The 20,294-nt window shown below is 52.4% G+C and overlaps 8 protein-coding genes across 8 annotated transcripts; 3 read left to right on the top strand and 5 right to left on the bottom strand.

Moving 5' to 3' along the window:
• Positions 1 to 125: 125 nt before the first annotated feature.
• Positions 126 to 1,117, bottom strand: N7477_002426 (uncharacterized protein; the record flags this gene model as incomplete). The annotated part of the gene is made up of 2 exons (XM_056964089.1): positions 126 to 433; positions 490 to 1,117. The coding sequence occupies 2 exons, from the start codon at positions 1,115 to 1,117 to the stop codon at positions 126 to 128; spliced, it is 936 nt and encodes a 311-aa protein (XP_056824042.1).
• A 983-nt stretch (positions 1,118 to 2,100) lies between these two features.
• On the bottom strand, positions 2,101 to 3,057 carry N7477_002425 (rRNA-processing protein UTP11; the record flags this gene model as incomplete). Its single annotated transcript, XM_056964088.1, has 2 exons — positions 2,101 to 2,874; positions 2,962 to 3,057. The coding sequence occupies 2 exons, from the start codon at positions 3,055 to 3,057 to the stop codon at positions 2,101 to 2,103; spliced, it is 870 nt and encodes a 289-aa protein (XP_056824041.1).
• A 443-nt stretch (positions 3,058 to 3,500) lies between these two features.
• Positions 3,501 to 4,071, top strand: N7477_002424 (uncharacterized protein; the record flags this gene model as incomplete). Its single annotated transcript, XM_056964087.1, has 2 exons — positions 3,501 to 3,660; positions 3,806 to 4,071. 2 exons carry the CDS (start codon positions 3,501 to 3,503, stop codon positions 4,069 to 4,071), a joined length of 426 nt encoding a protein of 141 aa, XP_056824040.1.
• A 643-nt stretch (positions 4,072 to 4,714) lies between these two features.
• On the bottom strand, positions 4,715 to 5,599 carry N7477_002423 (putative transcription initiation factor TFIID, 31kD subunit; the record flags this gene model as incomplete). The annotated part of the gene is made up of 1 exon (XM_056964086.1): positions 4,715 to 5,599. One exon carries the CDS (start codon positions 5,597 to 5,599, stop codon positions 4,715 to 4,717), a length of 885 nt encoding a protein of 294 aa, XP_056824039.1.
• Positions 5,600 to 6,284: 685 nt separating this feature from the next.
• Positions 6,285 to 7,922, bottom strand: N7477_002422 (WD40 repeat domain-containing protein; the record flags this gene model as incomplete). Its single annotated transcript, XM_056964085.1, has 6 exons — positions 6,285 to 6,428; positions 6,490 to 6,616; positions 6,687 to 7,024; positions 7,114 to 7,180; positions 7,314 to 7,413; positions 7,622 to 7,922. 6 exons carry the CDS (start codon positions 7,920 to 7,922, stop codon positions 6,285 to 6,287), a joined length of 1,077 nt encoding a protein of 358 aa, XP_056824038.1.
• A 1,900-nt stretch (positions 7,923 to 9,822) lies between these two features.
• On the top strand, positions 9,823 to 11,138 carry N7477_002421 (class I SAM-dependent methyltransferase; the record flags this gene model as incomplete). Its single annotated transcript, XM_056964084.1, has 2 exons — positions 9,823 to 10,163; positions 10,247 to 11,138. 2 exons carry the CDS (start codon positions 9,823 to 9,825, stop codon positions 11,136 to 11,138), a joined length of 1,233 nt encoding a protein of 410 aa, XP_056824037.1.
• Positions 11,139 to 12,021: 883 nt separating this feature from the next.
• N7477_002420 (Set1-mediated histone H3-K4 methylation subunit Swd1) lies at positions 12,022 to 13,681 on the bottom strand (the record flags this gene model as incomplete). The annotated part of the gene is made up of 5 exons (XM_056964083.1): positions 12,022 to 13,090; positions 13,150 to 13,290; positions 13,342 to 13,430; positions 13,502 to 13,563; positions 13,612 to 13,681. The coding sequence occupies 5 exons, from the start codon at positions 13,679 to 13,681 to the stop codon at positions 12,022 to 12,024; spliced, it is 1,431 nt and encodes a 476-aa protein (XP_056824036.1).
• A 797-nt stretch (positions 13,682 to 14,478) lies between these two features.
• N7477_002419 (DNA-directed RNA polymerase II subunit RPB1) lies at positions 14,479 to 19,773 on the top strand (the record flags this gene model as incomplete). The annotated part of the gene is made up of 5 exons (XM_056964082.1): positions 14,479 to 14,607; positions 14,688 to 14,844; positions 14,913 to 14,983; positions 15,047 to 18,601; positions 18,658 to 19,773. 5 exons carry the CDS (start codon positions 14,479 to 14,481, stop codon positions 19,771 to 19,773), a joined length of 5,028 nt encoding a protein of 1,675 aa, XP_056824035.1.
• Between the last annotated feature and the right edge of the window lie 521 nt (positions 19,774 to 20,294).

The raw sequence follows: 20,294 nt of genomic DNA, 5'->3' as shown, positions 1-20,294 counted from the left end.
CAGCGAGGTATCTTTGTATGAACCGAGAAAGAAAAAGAAAAAAAAAAGAATCCAACGCCCCGAAGCATAGCCTCGAGCTCAAGCGATGATGCAAATGACGCCAACCCTAAACCATAACAATTCTTTTACAATTGCGCGACATCGTTCAAAATCTGCACCTCCTGTCCGGGCTTAAATGCAGGAAGACCCATGTAAGGGCACCCGTCACATCGGAAGGCATCTCCAAGTGCACAACTTCCACACGAGCCTGTCTTGCCCTCAACTGTGAAGTCTACCTCGGCAAGGTCGTCTGTACCCAGCTTCATCACGTTCAAGCTCTTGTCTGCGTTTGCGCGGCGCTCCTTATCCTCAGCCTCTAGGCGATCAGCGAGACCACACGTACAATCCTTGCAGGCTCGTCGCCGGCGGCCGGTCTTCGGTTGGCATTCTGGAGCTGTGAAAGTTAGAATTGGCATTGAAATAATTGGAAAGAAGGAGACATGGACGTACGCGGCATAATGGGTCTCGAAAAGTCGTCCTCGTCAAGAAGAGAGTCTTCATTAATAAACTCGTCATCATCATCCCGGTCATGGTTGTTCACGTTAAAGTCATCTGAGAATCCCATGGCGGGGGTAGCGGGCGGGGCTGTCTTCTTTTTCTTGCCGAACTTGAGAGGAATGGCAACTGAGGCTTGTTCGTAATTGGGTTTCTCGAAGCCAGAGGCGGTCTGTATGAGACCGGCCAGGACAGCTTCCATGGCTTCGGACATGTCGAGTGGTTTATCTTGTGTTTGGAGCTTTGCGCCTGGCTTCATGGACGGCACGAGGGCGGTATATACATCGCGGGTGAGGAGGGCGAGAGCCTCGGTGCGCCGTGAGCCGTCTGAATCGGTGAGGACTAGGACAGTGTCATATGTGTTTGTGGGGAGTGAGACAAAGCCTGCGGAGAGGCGGTCGAGCATTTGGAGATCTGTGGATTGGCGGTCGAAGGTGGTGAAGACAGCTCGTAGTTTCTCCTCGTGAGTGGCGATGGAGGGGGGAGCGAGGAGGAGAGTACGTGGGGCATCGACGGGCTTCGAAGGAGCGGGAGTCATGTCGAGGTCGTCGCTTGTATCAATAGTCACGAAGGAGGGCGCCATTATGAGTGTTTGGAGAGTGACCTCTGTGGAGGGGAGAGAAAATGTGGTACAGTGAGGGGTGGCGACATTTCACAGTCACCGATAAAAGATAACCTTAGTCAGCGGCCAATTTATAATCAGATGAGTGGGCGCCTATCAGCGATCCGGAATTACTCCTATGTCGGAGTGCTTTACTCCCTTCGACATGGGAAATGAGACTGACGTATTCTGTTGCTTGAGTCTTTAGTCTCCTATTCCACTAGGATGGTTCATTTACAATCGCGGACTGGTGAATGGCAAGAGGGAGCCAAACGTTTTTACTTCGTTCGTCGATCTATTCCCTATAGTCCTAATTCTTCCAGCCCTGGTCACCTTGGACGTCGGGTCTAAGTCACTGTCGTTTGAAACCAATTTTTACAAATCGTTGTGAAATATACAGCAAATTTTAGACGATACCAATCAAGCGTAACCAAAGTCAATAGTGTTCCTCTTCCAACGGATCTGTCGTTGCCGATGTGGGTCATTACATTCTATGGAGATCTCTTTGACTTGATCAGCGTACTTGTGTGGAACAAGCCTATGTATTCAAGTTTGAGCAGGGAGGTGAAAGTACAAGACCTGGTCCATGTTGAGAATATCTCAAGGTAAAGAGGGCATGTGGATCCAGACGAATGTTTAGTGATTCAAAATTATCTGGCTCAAATAGTGTCTGCTGTTCGATCACCCAGTATTGGGTGCCGACTGTTCTCGATTCCCGCGCCGATGTGATGTAGCAGTCTGGGTCCTGGCCCAATGCTCAGGCGTTGGTGATCCGTCACTGAAAGGCTCAGAGCGAGGTCACCGAGCCTGGGCCCAACGAGGTTCATTCTGTAAGCCCGACGCTGTGCTCACAATGAAGCAGCGTGAAATCCGCTATGCAGAGCGATATGCTGGTATCTATGTACATGAAAGGAGATGTAGAAGTTTTGCCGTCGTCAACTCGTAACGGGGCGCTTCCGGCCCGCTCAGCGCTTGCGCTCACGAATCTTCCACTTAATGCCATTCTTGTTGGTGCCTCCGACGGAGTTATCCATCTTCGACCGCTGCCAATCGACCTCTCTTTCGGCCGCCTCGATCTCGGAGAACTGCTTGCGCAGCGCCTTCAGCTTGTTCTCTCGGGCTTCAACTGCCCGCTTTCGGAGCTTACGAGCCCGACGAATCTCTTGCAATTTTTGACGCTCCGCTGCAAGCTGCTTGGCAGATTTCTTAGTGTCGGTAGGCTTTTCGTCTTCATCTTCGTCCATAGAGTCTTCATGTTGAATACGCTTCTTCTTCAAAGTCAGTTGTTCGCTTCGGTCGTCGGCGAACACCACCTTGCTTGGCTTGGGTTTTGACGGGGCACTGAAAGCAAAATCGTCAAGGTCGGAGTCGAAGCCATCAAACTCATCGGCGTCTTCCTCGTTCTTCTGTTGGGTCTTCACGCCAAGAGACTCGTTCATGCCGTTCTGCAGTTCCTGCTCACGCTCTAAGCGCTCGATCTCCCGACGTATGCGCTCACCAACTGTTCGCAGGTAGCCTTTGTCTTGTGTCTTGAGAAGCTTAATAGCATCGTGGCTCAACCCGCGAGCAGCAGCAGAGTCTCGTCCAACTGTGCCTCGTCCATGTCGTCCTTGTGTCCTGTCCTTGTCTCCCATCATACCAAAGTGGAACTCATCGGGATTGCGATCGCGCGCCTTCTCTTCGAGGCGCTTGAGCTTTGCCTTCTTGGCGTTGTAGTCTTTGGCACGAAGTGAGTAATCCTATTGCGACAATTAATAAATTTTCTGAAGGTTCTGCGCTGCTTGCCACAGATTCCAACACCAGCAGAGGCAAGAGATGTGACCAACCTTGTGCTTCTCGAGAATACCCCATTTCTCACGTCCTCCAAGCTGACCACGCTCCTTGTGGTTGCGCCGCTGAACGGCGTTGCGCATGGAAGACATGCTGTGTGGCTGTGTGGCTGCTGTATCGGCAGTGAAGATATAATTGAAAAGAAAATACTCGAATAGAAAGGCACAGATTCTAGGCTGCGAAAGAGGAGTCGAAAGTTCAAGTAGTAAGAGTGGTATGGAAGTTGGTGGCTGTACGGAAGTTTTTTTTTTCTGCTTCCGCCTTGGGCTCTCCGCCCGTCACTCGGTCCCTCGCGCTCCGCATCAACAGATCTCGACTCCCACTTTCTAAGCCTTTCTCTATCGTGGGCGAAAAACTGCTTCCAAGTGAAGTCATAGCTTCAATTTATTTCTGTCGCTTTACTTCAGTGATAATTCTCTCGTCACCTGGCCATTGAAGCCGGACTGCCGAACCACCCCCAACCACCGACGTCTCATCTACCTCCGATCTACACCTATCTTGACCTCGATCCGCAAGATCGAGCTTCTCATTCCCAATGGCTACATCAGCTGCATCCACTGATACCTCATCAACACCGTCGACGCCTCGCAAATACAATCTCCGCAACCCTATGCCGCTGTCAGCGGCCCAGGAACAAGAAGTCAAGAAGCTCTACTACAAGCGCGTACGTAGCCACTGCGCTCCTGAAATCAAGGGTATGTACAATCCCTACTGGATTTTAGTCACAGCTCAATCCTCTCTCTATCACTCATCATCTCACGTCCGTCGAACTGGACCGAGTGCATTATCCGACACTCCGCATCAACCACGGAAGAGGTAGACTAACTCAATCACATCCAGCCTTCGCCGAATGCGCCGTCAACCGAACTGTCACCGCTACTTGGGTATGCCGGCAACAGCGCCTTGCCATGAACTCATGTATGCTCGCTCATGCAAACAATCCTGAGGAAGAAGACCGAGCACGCGAGGAGTGGTTCGCAACATACGAGGAGCGGAGACGTGCGAAGGAAGTGGACCTGGCCAAGGTTGAGCAGCGCCGCGAGGAGGTCATTCGCATGATGAGGGCAGATGAGGAGCGACAACGTCAGCAGGCTCAGGGGAGGTGATCGACTCTACTTTTGATATCCCTCTCTCTTCTTCTTTTCTTGACCACCGCTTTCACGCGGGTGTATATCTCTTTTGAGTTGACGTCTGGGTTCATTTTCTTGATTCAGTGGACTCGGCTTGGACTGCTGAGATGAAAGTCGCTCTGCTCAGCATTTTATCGCTTTATGAGCATCCTACTCTGGGCACTTTTTGTCCGGGTGGATCCCAGGCGACAGTTCCCGCCCGGTCATGACTAGATGCGGAGCTCACATGTCTTCTCTCCTCACGGCGTACAACGGGAAAAACAAGGCGTTATTCAGGGCATTTGTTGCATGTTCATCCCGAATTGGGATGACGGGGTGACACTCGATTATGTACAGTATATAAGAACTTGAAAGCATGCTTGGTTTCAGTGACCATATTATCCATCACCTCCGTTATATTCTCTGGAACTGACACTTTGTGACCCGTCAGTTCGTGTATATCTCAAGCTTTGCAAAGTCCTCGGCATGAAAAGAAGGCCCAACACTCTCTCTGGGTTGCAGAAGCGACCCTTCTAAGTGTTTGTAAATGGCACAACACCAGGCACCAGTAACACCGTCCAACCCAGATTTTGACGCAATAAAAAACAAGGGGGAAAAAGAGCCAGCTTAAACTTAAGCATCATTCATCTTCTGGTCCTCGTCTCCCTCGCCTGTTCCCCCCCATAGCCGTATCTTCACCGAAGATATCCTCCATCTTGCCATCCTCATCTTCATCCCCTTCATCCTCCGCCTTAGCACCCGCACCCTCCTTGGCTTGCTGTTGAGGCGCATCGGGCATATTCTCCTCCTCCTCCACCTCCTCCTCGCCCTCACTATCCCACTCGTCCTTCAAATTCCACCCGGTCCCCGTAAGACAGAATCTCTCAGGCGGCAACCTCATGCCCGCCATCATAACACTCTGATTCGCAGACCCCGGAGCCGTCCCATTAGGCGCAGCAGCCGCGTCGAATCCCCGAGAGACACCAGGAAGAGCAATTCGGTTTCTCTCAGATGCAATATCCATCAAAAATTCCTTCGGCAGCCCAGTCTGGAACTGATAATGTAGTCGAGACGCAATACTCAGCCGCAGCGCAGGCAATGAGACACTGTTGACTTCCGTAGAAGACGAGCCTTTTCCTCCCGTTGTGCCCTCGACAGCGCTGGCGTAGCCTTCCGTCGCGAGATGCACTGCATCTTGCAGGACGTTGGAGGTGTAGCGGTAGGCGAAGTCGAGGAGTTGGAGAGGCACGCGGTCTTGGTAGGCTGTTACGCCGAGCGAGGCGAGGAGCATATGTACGAGACGGACATCGCGCGGACGCCGCGACTTGCCGCTATCTTGGAGCGATGTTCCAGGAATGGGTGGTGGTTGTTGTGCGGTTGATGTGGTAGGGGCTGTAGATGGCATGGCGGGCGTTTGGGATGCGGCCGGTGCGGAGACGCCGTTGGCTGCTGAGGAAGACTCTGCGGGTGGAGTGAGAGGTTGTGTGGCTGGCGCAGAGCCTTGTGTTTGGCTTGGAGAAGCCATTGTGAATGGCAAGGTTTAGAGGCTGGACAGAGCGCTGCGGTGGGTTGGAGTGAGAGATTGGTCGGTCGGCGACGTTTCAATGTGATCGACTAGAGAATAGGCCGAAGGGCATCTGCCAACATTACTGGCGTATATCCGCTTATCAGGATTCCGGTACCCGAGGCGTGTAGAGCGTGGACCGTCGCGATTGGAGTGGTCCAGCGTGGAGGAGGATCTGGTGAAGCCGAAAAGAGCGCAGGAGCTCCGATGACCCGCTAACCTGTTTTGAGTAACCCTCCTCAGGTATGAAGCGCAACCTTTTCACAGGCCTTTGGGTCTGTAAAAAATTTCTTGGCATTGAGTCTTTTGCTTTATTTAAAAGTACTGGAGTGTTTTACATTTTCTTCGCCAGCTAAACGCACCATTGAGCCAAATTGTGATTGTAGAGTCTCTGGGCGTCTAGCACTAGGACTTGAATGTATGGTGAGAGCATGAAATACATGTACATCATGGTTCCCATCCTCACAAAAAAGGATATGTCATAACTAACCATAGTAAGTCAATTCAATTTTAGATATTATTTAATGGTATTTGAGAGTTGTTCATAGTCGGAAGAAAGTATTTGGAAGTTTTGATTACTGTCTATTGTTGACATATCCCAATGCTACAAAACCGAGGATAATCGCCGAAGCTGCATTCGTCTGCCTTAGTACGGCTTGAAACGATCCTTCTGCTTCTTATCCTTCCGCGATGTCTTCCCAGATCCGGCCTGACCTTGGGACTCCTCGCCACCTGCGGGTTTCCATGCGCGCACGTACCCATCCTCACCGCCAGTGAAAACCGATTGACTCTAAAAAAAAACCTATTGTAAGCCTCAAGTCCATCAGAAAAAATAATATGTCAAAACGGACCTGTTCATCCAAGTAGATAGAGCGCACAACCTCCTCGCCATGGGCACCAGGAAGACGCCAGAGATTGTCCTTGTCAAACTGCCACGAGGGGCTAGAAACAAGCGGAACTAGATCCAAACGCTGATCACTACACAGTGGATTAGCAGCAAACTCAAGATACGTGCTCGGGAAGCCTCCCCGCTCTCAGCTATACATACATCTTGTTTCCGGCCGCGATATATGGCCCTTGACTGCCGATGCAGAGCTGAGCAACATACTCACAGCCCAGTGGCTCGCGCACATCATCGAAATGCACGGGCTCAGGCCCCTGCGTAGCATCGTCCGGGTCTGTGGCTGGGTGCACGGAGAAATGCTCGTCGTGGCTCAACGCAAATATAGTGCGCTCGGATAGGAAGCCAGCATGGTGGACTGAGCCGTGGTTGATGACTTGGACAAGAGCTTCGTCTTCGTCTGTTACTGTTGTGTCGTAGATGTTGACAAGGCCATCTGTGCTACCAGATAGTAAGATGTTGCTGCGGGTCGGGTGATATTGAAGCTGTACGACACGCAGGACACCGTCTGATTAGCGCTTGTCTCGAGATCAATCGTGGCGCAGGGACTCGTAGCCGGCTTGTACACGCTTACCTCTGTAATATCGTCATTGTGACTCTCCACATATTGGAGACGGGGTGCTTGGGGTGATCTGATATCCCTATTTGAGTAAGTACCTCAAACCATGAACCCAGGAATTTGCCTTTCTGACACATGGGAGGATATGGGAAGATGGATCGTCTCCGGAACAATCTTGCCAGAGCTGCTCCAGTGGAGGCTGGGAAAGCACTTACCAAAATGCAACAACAGCCTGTGAAGACACGAGCTCCGTACCCGCAACAATCGAGTTTGTCTCCGGATTACAAGCCACAGAAAGCACAGGAGCGTTTCTCGCTGTACACGCGACCCATTAGCCCATATGTACCCCCCAAATGAAATATCTCTACGGCCGTCTGTGGACCCATGACGTAGGAATATCCCGACACCGAGAGACCTGCCCGATTGCCAATCCTCCAGCAGATCCGCAGGGAAGTATAGGTACATTTCCAAATCCACCAGGGACAAAAGCCGGAAGACACAATAGGAACCAAAACCGACTTACCCGTTTCCAACTCGACCACCGCGTTGCCGGACCGAACATCCCATACCTTCACCTTTCCCTCGCGGCCTCCAGTGACCAGCAGCTGGGATTCACCAGCGGTATAGCTGCGCAGTGAAGAGACGCCATCATGAGTCTTGTTCGAGATCACAGATACGCTATCGAGATTCGAAGCGTCGAAGACGCGCAGTGAATCATCGGACGAGATAGCAGCGAAGCATCCCGCAGAAGCCGCGATGCTGTAAATATAATTATCAGCCGGCAGACCCAGGGACGAGGAGGCGACGGCTTGAAGTGTATGCATTTTCCAAAGGTCGAGCGATATAGACTTGTACTGTACGCCGTACGCCGTATCCCGTACGCGGCTAATGTGTCGCCCGTGGCTGAGAGGCGCAGTGGATCAGCACTTGCGCGGGAGTCTCAGGATATTGAGGCAATATCTGAGGTCCAATAAATCGTGTCGATCGCCGCAACACACAGCTAATTGAAAATGTCCGGTGTGGTTCTCTGTATGGAGGTCAGGCGCTAAAAAAAAAAAAATTCCTGGTACGTGGGGCTTCCCGTCACCGCATTGTATACAATGCGGTGACTACAGGTACACCGACCGCCATTGAGCTCCAAACTGGATTCTTCGATTCTCGAGCTACTTGGTCTTCTCTATTTGTATCGTTGTGCATTTATCCTGAGGACCATTTCAGCCTTCCACGGCTGTTTTCATCGGCTTTCTTAATAGGTTGTTCTTCCATATACTACGCATTGTAGGTCTCCGAGTGGGAGATGCCTCAGGTCTATAAATTGGGCAGCCGTGTGGTTGTGTGGCCTCATGTAGGGATTCTCCGGTTCTTCAACCAGTCCTCTTCCGCGAGACGAAGAAGAAGCGGACTCAGATGTGTGGACATTTAGAACGACCAGGAGCGACCCGAGGCACTGGATCGGATCGACACAACGATAGGTCACCAGGCAAATTCCTATGCAGTAAGCGAAGTGGGGTCCGTGATTTGCAAATCTCCGTCTGCAAGGACAGTACAGAGTCAGCGAACCCCAAGCTAGTTGCCCCGGAGGTCCCCCGAGCGGGACACGATCCACAAGCCCGGGCAGTGAGACCGCATGTCCAGAGTCGTGGACGATTCTGGTTCGGGGCATTGGTGGAACTGATGTGTTGGACAGGCATCCCATGGGATTCTTTTCCTCGGCTGGGACCATTGGGGGGGGGGTTATTGCAGGCGACAACCCATTGGGACGTGCTGAAACGCTAAGCTTGCGCTAAAAAGGGAGTCTTGGCCGGTGTCAGGCGAAGACGTGATAGTCCTTAGCGTAGGTGTTGGACCGAGTCAGGAGGGTCCCGAGGCAGTGGGTGACCGACCACACGCTGAATAGAGAACACTGAGAGCCAATCCATAGCGTTGCATCGGGCGACCCAGGAGTCTGGAGAGGGGGGAACACTACAGGGATGATCAGCTCGGACAGGGGAGACCTGACCCGACACTCGTCATGTTGATGGCTCGAGAATAGAGGTGAACCATGCCCGATGGCTTGGACCAGGCCCAGGCGGGACGAGCGGACCGTCGGTGGAGACTGGATCGCTCGAGGACAAGAGGGGAAGGAGTCTCGAGTGACCCAGATTCAAAGAGGATCCGGGATCCAATTTGACTTGCACCGTGAATGCACGGTCGAACCCGAGGGTCTGGAGAGGTTTGGGTGATTTGGCGATTGAAATCGGCTGGGATTTTGGTACCCGGGCATTGGTGAGCCTGGGCATTTGCTGATGGGGGAAATGGTACAATGGTATAGAAGGCCCCTGTACTTCTGTCGCTTGCCTCATTTCCTACCTTTATTTTTTTTCCCCCCTAGAGTCTTTCTGCCCTTGACCTTTTTTTACTTCGTCCCCACCGAACCAGCCCAGCGGCTACACAACCTTAAAAGGCCAACTCGTCCTTGGTTCTGGGCTTTCCCCCCCCGATCCTCGCGCATAGCTCAGCGGATCGTTGCTCGGCTCGGAGTATTTATATGGGTCACCCTTGCATGCTGCTGCATTTCAGCTGCTGGTTTCCTTTGTTTCTGGTTTCTGGTTTCTTCTCTCGGCTAGTTCGATCGATGCTGTCATTCACATGTGATCATTGATCGAACGCCCTCCCTCCACGCTCTAGCTTTGGAGTTGCGAGCGCATCCTCAACATTAGAGCACGCTCGGTCTAATATCCGGTGATGCCTTCAGACGAACACGATCACGGGTTTCGCCGGCGGCTGCCCCCAATGGTGTCCCCACCTCCGCCGAAGAGGTACAAGTCTGAGTCGACGGCTACTAGCGATGTTGGACACTTGAGGTACTACAGTCATGCTCAGTCCGTACCAGTAGGCGAGCGGGCTCGCTCAAGGCAGACTTCTACTGCCATGGATATCTATGCCATCACAGACCGAGATCCCACGGAAAGGGACCACCGTGGTCCAATGGGGCGCTTCACCAGTAATGGCTCGGTCGCGTCTCATTCTTCGCAGCTTTCGCATGCATCCCGTTCATCACCTCCCGTCATAATCTCCAATCGCAAGTAAGTTTCGCCAGCTTGGGTCACATTTGCACGTCCAAATAGTTTCGATGGAGGGCCCAGTGACTGACCTCACGCGATCGCAGGATACCCGAAAAATACCCAGCATATTCAGAGAACGGTCGCTTGTACCATGGCTATCGCAAGGGCATCTATATGCTTCCATGCGACGACGAAGAGCAAGATCGCCTCGATATCTTTCATAAGCTCCTCACCACCGCCCGCGCCCAAGACGGCTTAATATACGCACCCCATCCAAGCAATTCACGTATAATGGACCTCGGCTGTGGCACAGGAATCTGGAGCATCGAAGTCGCCAACAAGTACCCCGATTCCTTCGTAGTCGGCGTTGACCTTGCGCCGATCCAACCGCAAAACCGCCCGAAGAATTGCGATTTCTACGCCCCTTTCGATTTTGAAAGTCCCTGGGCCATGGGCGAGGACTCCTGGGACCTGATTCACATGCAGATGGGCAGCGGGAGCGTCATGAGCTGGCCGAGTCTCTATAAGCGTGTCTTCAACCATCTTCGCCCGGGCGCCTGGTTTGAGCAGGTGGAGATCGACTTCGAGCCGCGCTGTGATGATAGGTCCTTGGGTGGTCTTGCCCTTCGACACTGGTATTCTGCATTGAAGCGCGCAACGGAAGACAGACAGCGACCTTTGGAGCACAGCTCACGCGAGACGATTCGCAATTTACAAGAAGCTGGCTTCACGGAAATTGATCACCAGATGGTAGGCCTGCCCATGAACCCCTGGCACGAAGATGAGCATGAGAAAAAGGTTGCTCGTTGGTACAACCTTGCCATATCGGAGAGTGTCGAATCCCTGAGCCTGGCTCCTTTCAGTCGCGTCTACGATTGGCCTCTTGACAAAATTCAGCGCCTTGCACAGGATGTCAAGGCGGAGGCTTTCAATAAGGATCTTCATTGTTACAACATCTTGCATATCTACCAGGCGCGCAAGCCGCTCGCCAACTAGTCTGTGTCTGTCCACAAGACATAGATCACTGCATTATACCTTCAGTCACAAAACCTCCATCATGACCTGGCGAGACAAGGGTTTCAATGATGCAGGTCATCAATCCAACAGGATTCAGAGCTTTGCGAGCAACAGCAACTCCCATCAAGGCGAGCTGTGCCCGCTTCCTGCTGGATCCCGTATACAGAGTCCTCTCAAACATCTTTGGAAGTCTCATGACTTATAGCCAGCTTCCAAAAGGTGACTTTACGACTGCTCTGTTGCACCTTGCAACTATTGGGCTTCTTTTCGAATAGAGTTCTGCCCTGATCCGATATCCATTGACCGGCTCAGTGGACGACTTCATGCCCATAAGGGATCTTCACTCGACGTGTCTTGGCGAGAGACATACTTTTCCCTTTCACTTTTTTGCGTTCCTTCAGCATTTCATGTGGCGTTTCTGCCGAGTCTACTACATTTCGGCTTCTGATATACCCAGGTTTTGCGCTTTAGATCTCTGGTCGACTAGCTCGCCAGGCAATCTCTCCATACCTTTTTACCTACCCAAGATAGAATAGCCTTGATCTACGTCTATCTACTCATTGTGATCTTGTAGCATGCTTTTGATTAGTAATGCTCAGACAAGCACTCTCTTAAGCTACTGAGGCGTTCTGCCAACGGAAATGATGAGTGTCATACCGGAATTTCGGTATTTGAAGTTTCTTGTCTCCACTGCAAATGCGTGAGGTGGGTGAGTGCACCACTCCACCAACAACTAAGCAAATCCTGAACCACCCAACGCCAAATACCCTGCCTCACAATCACAAACGCCATGTCGATGCAAATGGATTTTCGTGTGGTCCGAAGACCAGATAAAAGAGAAAGACGTAACCATAGATGTCTTTCACCGCCGACGATTTCGCGCTGCACCTCGGGAGGTACCATTGGCGCCAGCCTGGCTATCCTTGTCACCTGTATTCCCTCCACCAGGTGTGCGTCGACGCATGGTACCAGGGCCAACGGCAATGATATCCTCTCCGCTCTCGCTGTCGGATATATCCATGAGGACAGGAACGCCGAATACATTGCCCGTCTCCGCGTCAAGGTCAACTTTGACCGGGTCGAGTGTCACAGCGTCGGGCTCCTCGTCTTCTAGATCGAGACGACGCTGGTGAACCTGTTCGGCTGGGTGGACGTCAAATTCGTCTTCGCGCTCGACGTACTCCACATTCTCTTCGACTTCGCCGAAGTCAGGTGCTAGGGCGGACCATTTCTGTGGACTGACTGTTGACCATGTATAGATACAACCAGACTCCAGACCACAAGCGACTACCATTGGCCGGAGGGGATGCCATTCGACGACGCCGAGTTCTTCTCGTGGACCCTCGAGAATCTTGACGAGAGATCCGTGGCTGCGTTCCCAGACATAGATGTCTGGATTCATGAATGTTGTGGCGGTGACGAATTCACCGGTTGATGAGAATGTAACGTGATTCCAGCTGAGGCGATTGACGACATCTTGGAATTTGTGCTCGACGTGGAGTTTTATGCTTGATGGCTCGAGGCCGATGCCTAGTTGGGATAGGTCGGGCAGTAGGACTGTGCGGATTACACGGTCTGAGCTGTTAACAAGGAGGTCTCGACCGTTGCTGGCGAGACGGAGGAGGATTACTACGCCATTGCAGAGACGCATGGAGTGGATCGTTTTGCAGGTTTCTGTCTCGATGATGTTGATCCATCCCTTTGATGTCCCTCCAATGATGTGGTTTCCAAATGACGTGAAAACCGTGACGCATGTTGAGTGTTTTGCGTCTTGTGCTGCTTGTTTTGCGGCGAACGCTGGATCGACTTCTTCACCGTTTGTGGATTGAGGACGGAGGGGTGCGGAGGGGAGAATTCGCTTTTTGGGTTTGTCGCCGGAGACATCGACAAGGACGGGTTGGTCTTCGAAGAGAGAGGCCACAAAAAGGAGACTAACAAGGAAGACGTTAGTTTCTGTGGAGTCACACAGCATGGGAGAAGGGGATCGTACTGGTTGAATGGGTGTAGCTCGGCGATGTAGACTGGTGCCTCGAATCTGACCGTTCGTATACGCGAGCCGTCTTGTAGGTCCCACAATATGCACTTCCAGTCCTGCGATGAGGTGAGGAGATAACGTCCATCTCTGGACCAGCTATTGAGGGGTTCAGCATCGCCTTTCATCAGAGGGATCCGGAGATAATACCTTATTGATTGGATCTGGCGTGTGTGACCCTGCAGCTTGCGCGCCACACCGTTCGTCTCAATGTCGAAAATCACCACAGTACCATCCACCTATAGCGTAATGTCAGCCTCTATTTTGTTTGCCCTCCCATTCTATCCAACTGTAGTTGCTGTGCACGAACCCGTCCGGATGCTAGATAGTCGCCAGTGTGATTGAACCGTAGACATGTCGCATGGCCAGATTCTGGCTTTATTAGCGCTTGGATATTTTGCTAAGTATGACCGTACGTACTGAGCGTCTCTGTCAACGTATCCGGATAGTCCTGGGCCAGGACGAACGGGTCAATGAGGGACAGATTCATTGCGGCGACACACAGGGTTGCCGAAGTCAATGATCAAGTTCCCAGCCTGGGAGCACCACCAGGATGTCGGCACCAAGCATCCAGTACAAACCTGAGTCTGGGCAGATCAATTCGAGCTCGCCTAGGCTACCAACCACTTATAGCGGTTGTCACATTGTATAGAGCATCGCGTGCGTGAATCTCGGACGGAGAGAAATCCAAGGCGGTCAGCAACGGCACTAAAGTGGTCCCCGCGGATGCCTGAATTAAGCCTGAACACGGGGGCGACTAACGGAGATATCAGTTTTGCCGAGAGATACCGCTTCCCCTAAAGATGCCCTCTAGACAGGTCTGGCGCGCTAAGTGCAGGCAGGGAAAACTCGAGCCCCAATCAACGGGTGAGGCAACCTTCACCATCTCCTTCTCAACCTCCCCGACACGCCCCCCCATCCCCTTGCCATCCAAGAATATCGCGTTCCGCATCGCGATATTTCTTCAGGAGATTTATCTTACGCGAAAATCCCCTGCGCGCCTATTTTCGCTCCCTTTTTCGTGGCTTCGTGACGTTCGGGGACTCTAGGTCGCCGGCGCCCTCGTGGCAAGGGCTGCCAAAGGCCTCAGCCGGCCAGCTGCTTCCAACTACCTTCGTTTCATCGTTGCCTCGTTCTAAACCGACTTTGAGTCGTCGAGTCCGCCAGTCCCTTCAGTTTTTGCGCTTTTAACGACATCACTTCTTTCGTTGTTGCCAGGTCCGCGCTTCCTCTTTCCGACCCGTCAAAACCGAATCCCGACGTGCTCTCGCAAGAACTACCACCACAATGTCGAACGTTTTCTTTCCTTTCTCCAAGGCGCCTTTGCGCACCATCAAGGAGATTCAGTTTGGTCTTTTCTCTCCCGAGGAAATCAAACGCATGAGTGTGGTCAACATTTTATATCCTGAGACTATGGTACGCGCCTACTGATCTCTTCCTCTCCTCAAATCGCAAATTTTGCGGTCCGCCTGACTTCTAACCTTGCAACGCTATAGGATGAACAACGCCAGCGCCCTCGCGCTAATGGTATCAATGACCCGCGCCTTGGTACCATTGATCGCCAGTATAACTGCGAGACCTGTGAGGAGGGACCCAAGGAGTGCCCTGGTCACTTTGGCCACATCGAACTTGCTTCACCTGTGTTTCACATTGGTAGGTGGACAAATACTCACATTTCCTCATCACAGGAGACCATGTGTACTGACTTGAGTCCTTTATAGGTTTCTTAACAAAGATCAAGAAGCTTCTGGAGACGGTCTGCCACAACTGTGGAAAGATCAAAGCCAACACGGTTAGTCATCCCTTCTGGGATGGCAAATCTAATGTGGCAAAGTTTTGCTGACTCTGATACCAGTCTGATTCGAAATTCTTGGAAGCCCTTCGTATGCGAGACCCGAAACGACGCTTCGACCATATCTGGAGACTTTCCAAGGACGTGTTAGTCTGTGAGGCCGACCCAACACCCGACGACGATGAATTTGCGAAGGAGTCCCAGAAGGGCCACTTCCACGGTGGTTGCGGTAATGCCCAGCCCACCGTTCGGAAGGACGGTATCTCTCTTGTGGGCACATGGAAGCCCAGCAAGGCCATGATGGAGGACGAGATGGCACAGCCCGAGAAAAAGACCATCACCCCCTTGATGGCTCTCAACATCTTCCGAAACATCTCCCACGAAGACGTCCGCATCCTGGGCCTAAGCAATGATTATGCCCGTCCGGAATGGATGCTCCTCACCGTTCTTCCTGTTCCGCCCCCCACTGTTCGCCCCAGCGTCATGATGGGGGCCACAAGCGGCTCTCGTGGTGAGGATGACTTAACCTACAAGCTTGCTGAGATTGTGCGTGCAAACCAGAACGTTCAGCGATGTGAAGTGGAGGGTGCTCCCGAGCACGTCATTCGTGAATTCGAGTCCTTGCTGCAGTACCACATTGCCACGTACATGGACAACGATATTGCTGGTCAACCGAAGGCCATGCAGAAGGGAAACCGACCAGTCAAGGCTCTTCGAAGCCGTCTCAAGGGTAAGGAAGGTCGCCTGCGACAGAACTTGATGGGTAAGCGTGTCGATTTCTCCGCACGTACCGTCATTACTGGTGATCCCAACCTGTCTCTTGAGGAGGTTGGAGTTCCCTACTCCACTGCAAAGATTTTGACCTATCCGGAGGTCGTGACCCCGTACAACATTGAGAAACTGCAGTACTTGGTCTCTAATGGCCCTAATGTGCACCCTGGTGCCCGGTATATCGTGCGTGACAACGGCGAGCGAATTGATCTTCGCCATGCCAAGCGTGCCGGTGCTCAGCAACTGCTGTACGGCTGGAAGGTGGAGCGTCACATTGACAACGGCGATGTTATTCTATTCAACCGTCAGCCTTCGCTCCACAAGGAGTCCATGATGGGTCACCGCGTTCGCGTCATGCCTTTCTCAACTTTTCGAATGAATCTTTCAGTCACATCTCCTTACAACGCCGATTTCGATGGTGACGAGATGAACTTGCACGTTCCGCAGAGTGAGGAGGCCCGTGCAGAGCTTGCTGAGCTTGCTCTCGTTCCGAAGAACATTGTTTCTCCTCAGCGTAACGGTCCCCTTATGGGTATTGTCCAAGATACTCTTTGCGGTATTTACAAGATTTGCCGTCGCGATGTCTTCCTCTCGAAGGATCAGGTCATGAACATCATGCTTTGGGTTCCGGACTGGGATGGCGCCATTCCCCCTCCCGCCATTATGAAGCCTCGCCCGCGATGGACCGGCAAGCAGATGATTAGTATGGCGTTCCCTACTGGTCTCAACCTTCTGCGTATCGACAAGGACAGCTCTCCACTCTCCGAGAAATTCAGCCCCCTTAACGATGGTGGCCTGCTAATTCACGGTGGTCAGCTCTTATACGGTATGCTCTCCAAGAAGACCGTCGGTGCTAGCGGCGGTGGTGTTATTCACACCATCTTCAACGAGTATGGACCGGACACTGCTGTCAACTTCTTCAACGGTGCCCAGAGAATTGTCAACTACTGGCTTCTGCACAATGGTTTCAGTATCGGTATCGGTGATACGATCCCTGATCGGAACACCATTGACAAGATCGAGGAGGCTGTCCGTGAGCGCAAGCGTGAGGTCGAAGAGATCACTGCAAGCGCTACTGACAATACACTCGAGGCCTTGCCTGGTATGAATGTCCGTGAAACCTTTGAAAGTAAGGTTTCTCGTGCCCTCAACAACGCTCGTGACGAGGCTGGTGCTGCTACCGAGGAGTCTCTTAAGGATTTGAACAATGCTATTCAGATGGCGCGTTCTGGTTCCAAGGGTTCCACTATCAACATTTCCCAGATGACTGCAGTTGTGGGACAACAGTCTGTGGAAGGAAAGCGTATTCCCTTCGGTTTCAAGTATCGCACCTTGCCCCACTTCACCAAAGACGACTATTCCCCCGAGTCCCGCGGCTTCGTCGAGAACTCTTACCTCCGGGGTCTGACTCCTACTGAGTTTTTCTTCCACGCCATGGCTGGTCGTGAGGGTCTGATCGATACCGCTGTCAAGACTGCCGAGACTGGTTATATCCAGCGTAAGCTGGTCAAGGCTCTGGAAGAAGTCATGGTCAAGTATGATGGAACTGTCCGCAACTCTCTTGGTGATGTTATTCAGTTCATCTACGGAGAGGATGGTCTTGATGGTGCTCATATCGAGAATCAGCGTGTCGATATCATCCGATGCTCAGATGAGAAGCTCCGTGAACGCTTCCGTGTCGATGTCATGGATCCTGAGCGTACCATTGGCCCTGAGTTGTTGGAGCAAGCCAACGAGATCGCAGGTGATTCGGAAGTCCAGAGATACTTCGACGAGGAGTGGGAAGCGATTCTCAAGGATCGCGAGTTCCTGCGCACCGTGGCCAAGGAGGACGAGGAAATGATGCAGCTTCCCATTAACATTCAGCGTATTTTAGAGATGGCCCGAACCACTTTCCGGATTCGCGAGGGCACTATCAGTGATCTCCACCCTGCTGAGGTCATTCCCCAAGTCCAAGCTCTCCTTGAACGCCTGGTAGTCGTTCGTGGTGATGATCCGATTTCCCGCGAGGCTCAGACGAACGCGACCCTGCTATTCAAGGCTCAGTTGCGCAGCCGTCTTGCTTTCCGCCGTCTGGTCACAGATTACTCTCTGAATAAGCTAGCATTCCAACACGTCCTGGGCGCCATTGAGATGCGTTTCGCACGTGCTCAGGCCAACCCGGGCGAGATGGTCGGCGTTCTTGCAGCACAGTCCATTGGTGAGCCCGCTACACAGATGACTTTGAATACTTTCCACTTTGCTGGTGTGTCGTCTAAGAACGTTACTCTCGGTGTGCCTCGTCTCAAGGAAATTCTCAACGTCGCCACCAACATCAAGACCCCTTCTATGACTGTGTACCAGGAAAGCCACATGTCAGGTCAAAAGGAGGGCGCCAAGTTATTGCGCAGTGTTGTCGAGCACACCAGCTTGCGCTCTGTTACCGAGGCCACTGAGATCTACTATGACCCTGAAATCCAGTCTACTGTCATTGAGAATGATCGGGACATGGTCGAGTCCTACTTCATCATCCCCGAAGAAGCTGGCGAGGACATTGCTCACCAGTCCAAGTGGCTGCTCCGTATCATCCTCAGTCGACCGCAGCTGCTAGATAAGGGTCTTACTGTGCAGGATGTTGCCTCGAAGATCAAGCAAGCCTACCCTCGGGATATCGCTGTAATTTTCAGTGATAACAACGCCGACGAGCAGGTCATCCGCATTCGTCAAATTCAAGATTCTAAAGACGATGACGATGACGATGTTGAGTACGACGTGACATTGAAGAAGCTGGAGCAGCACTTGCTCGATACTCTGACTCTCCGTGGTGTCCCTGGTGTCGAACGTGCTTTCATTAACGAGAAGAGTAAGGTTCGTGTCCTCGAGACGGCACTCTCTTCACCAGCAAGTCAGATCCTCTCTGCAAGGAATGGGTTCTTGAGACCAGCGGCTCTTCCCTGGCACCAGTCCTTGCCATTCCTGGTGTTGATGCTACTCGAACCTACTCCAATCAGTTCATCGAGATTTTCGAGGTGTTCGGTATTGAGGCTGCCCGTACTGCTGTGCTCCGTGAGTTGACTCAGGTGTTGGCCTTCGATGGTTCCTACGTCAACCACCGTCACTTGGCTCTTCTTGTCGATGTCATGACCGTTCGCGGTTACTTGACTCCTGTCACCCGTCACGGTATTAACCGTGCAGATAACGGTGCACTTATGCGTTGTTCGTTCGAAGAGACCGTGGAAATTCTGCTTGAGGCAGCCGCTTTTGGAGAGCTGGATGACTGCCGTGGTGTCTCAGAAAATTTGATCCTGGGACAGATGGCCCCCGCTGGAACGGGAGAATTTGATGTCTATCTGGATCAGTCCTTGCTTAACACTGTTGTCTCCAACCCTCGTGGCCCTATGATCGACGACAAGGGCATGGGCCCTACTGGTGCTTCTACCGAGTACGATACTGGCTCGCCCATGGCCAGCTCGCCTTACATGGTTACTGGAGATCCGGACGCAAGCTTCTCTCCTATTCGCCAGCCCGGCGCAGAGACTCCCGGAGGCTTCAGCCAATATCGTCCAAACGCGGATGGTTATGGTGGATTCAGCCCGGGCGCGCGCAGCCCTGGTGCTTACTCTCCGACCAGCCCGTTCAACACCAGCCCGACGTCTCCTGGCTACTCGCCAACCTCAAGCTACTCGCCTACGTCCCCTGGTATCGGTCTGACCAGCCCAGGCTTCGTGACTTCTCCCGGTTTCTCGCCTTCAAGCCCAAGCTTTAACCCAACGTCTCCGGCATACTCGCCCACGTCGCCTGCATATGGAGCCTCACCTACGTCTCCATCTTATTCTCCCACTTCGCCCGGCTTTTCGCCGACTTCGCCAAACTACAGCCCGACGTCCCCAAGCTTCAGCTCCCGCCTCCCCGGCTTTCAGCCCCACGTCGCCCAGCTACAGTCCCACGAGCCCAGCTCTTGGTGGCGGTCGACACTTGTCCCCTACGTCACCTACTTCACCCAAGTACACGCCCACTTCACCTGGGTGGTCTCCTACTAGTCCCCAGTCTTACTCTCCGACCTCTCCAAACTTCTCTGGTTCTCCGACGTCCCCTGGCTATAGCCCGACTTCTCCAGCTTACAGCCCTACGTGAGTTCTCTCAATATTTTCCAAGTACTCTCACTAACAACAAAAAAGGTCTCCACGCCAGTGAAGCTCGGTCATGTACCACCACCAAAAAACCGATAAAGCAAAAGATTATCGGACTTGACTGGGGCAATATCTTTTTTTTTTCGATCTGGGGAGCCGTTCTCCGTTCAATTGTATCTGTTTTTTTAGCACTGCTCGCGAGCCTTTTCTGCTCGAGATGCCCCCCCCCCCCCCAAGTTTTAGTTTCCACTCCATTTTCGAGATTGTGAACGACTTTGTTTTCCCCCACGGCCGGTGACATGGATGAATCTCTGGGGAGGCTGAGGCGTTGCGGTACCTTTGGAAGCCTTGGACTTGGTCTAGAGGCATGCCTAGGGCTATGCAGTGCTCCTTTCTCAGAGAAAACGCCATTTTTTGCTTTGCCTTTTCTT

This window comes from Penicillium maclennaniae (genome assembly GCF_028827695.1).
Source record: "Penicillium maclennaniae strain IBT 15551 chromosome Unknown utg000003l:1.0-5670915.0:1.0-5674809.0, whole genome shotgun sequence".
Lineage (NCBI taxonomy): Eukaryota > Fungi > Ascomycota > Eurotiomycetes > Eurotiales > Aspergillaceae > Penicillium > Penicillium maclennaniae.
Note: the sequence above shows the minus strand (reverse complement) of the source record. Positions and strands in the feature narration are given on the sequence as shown.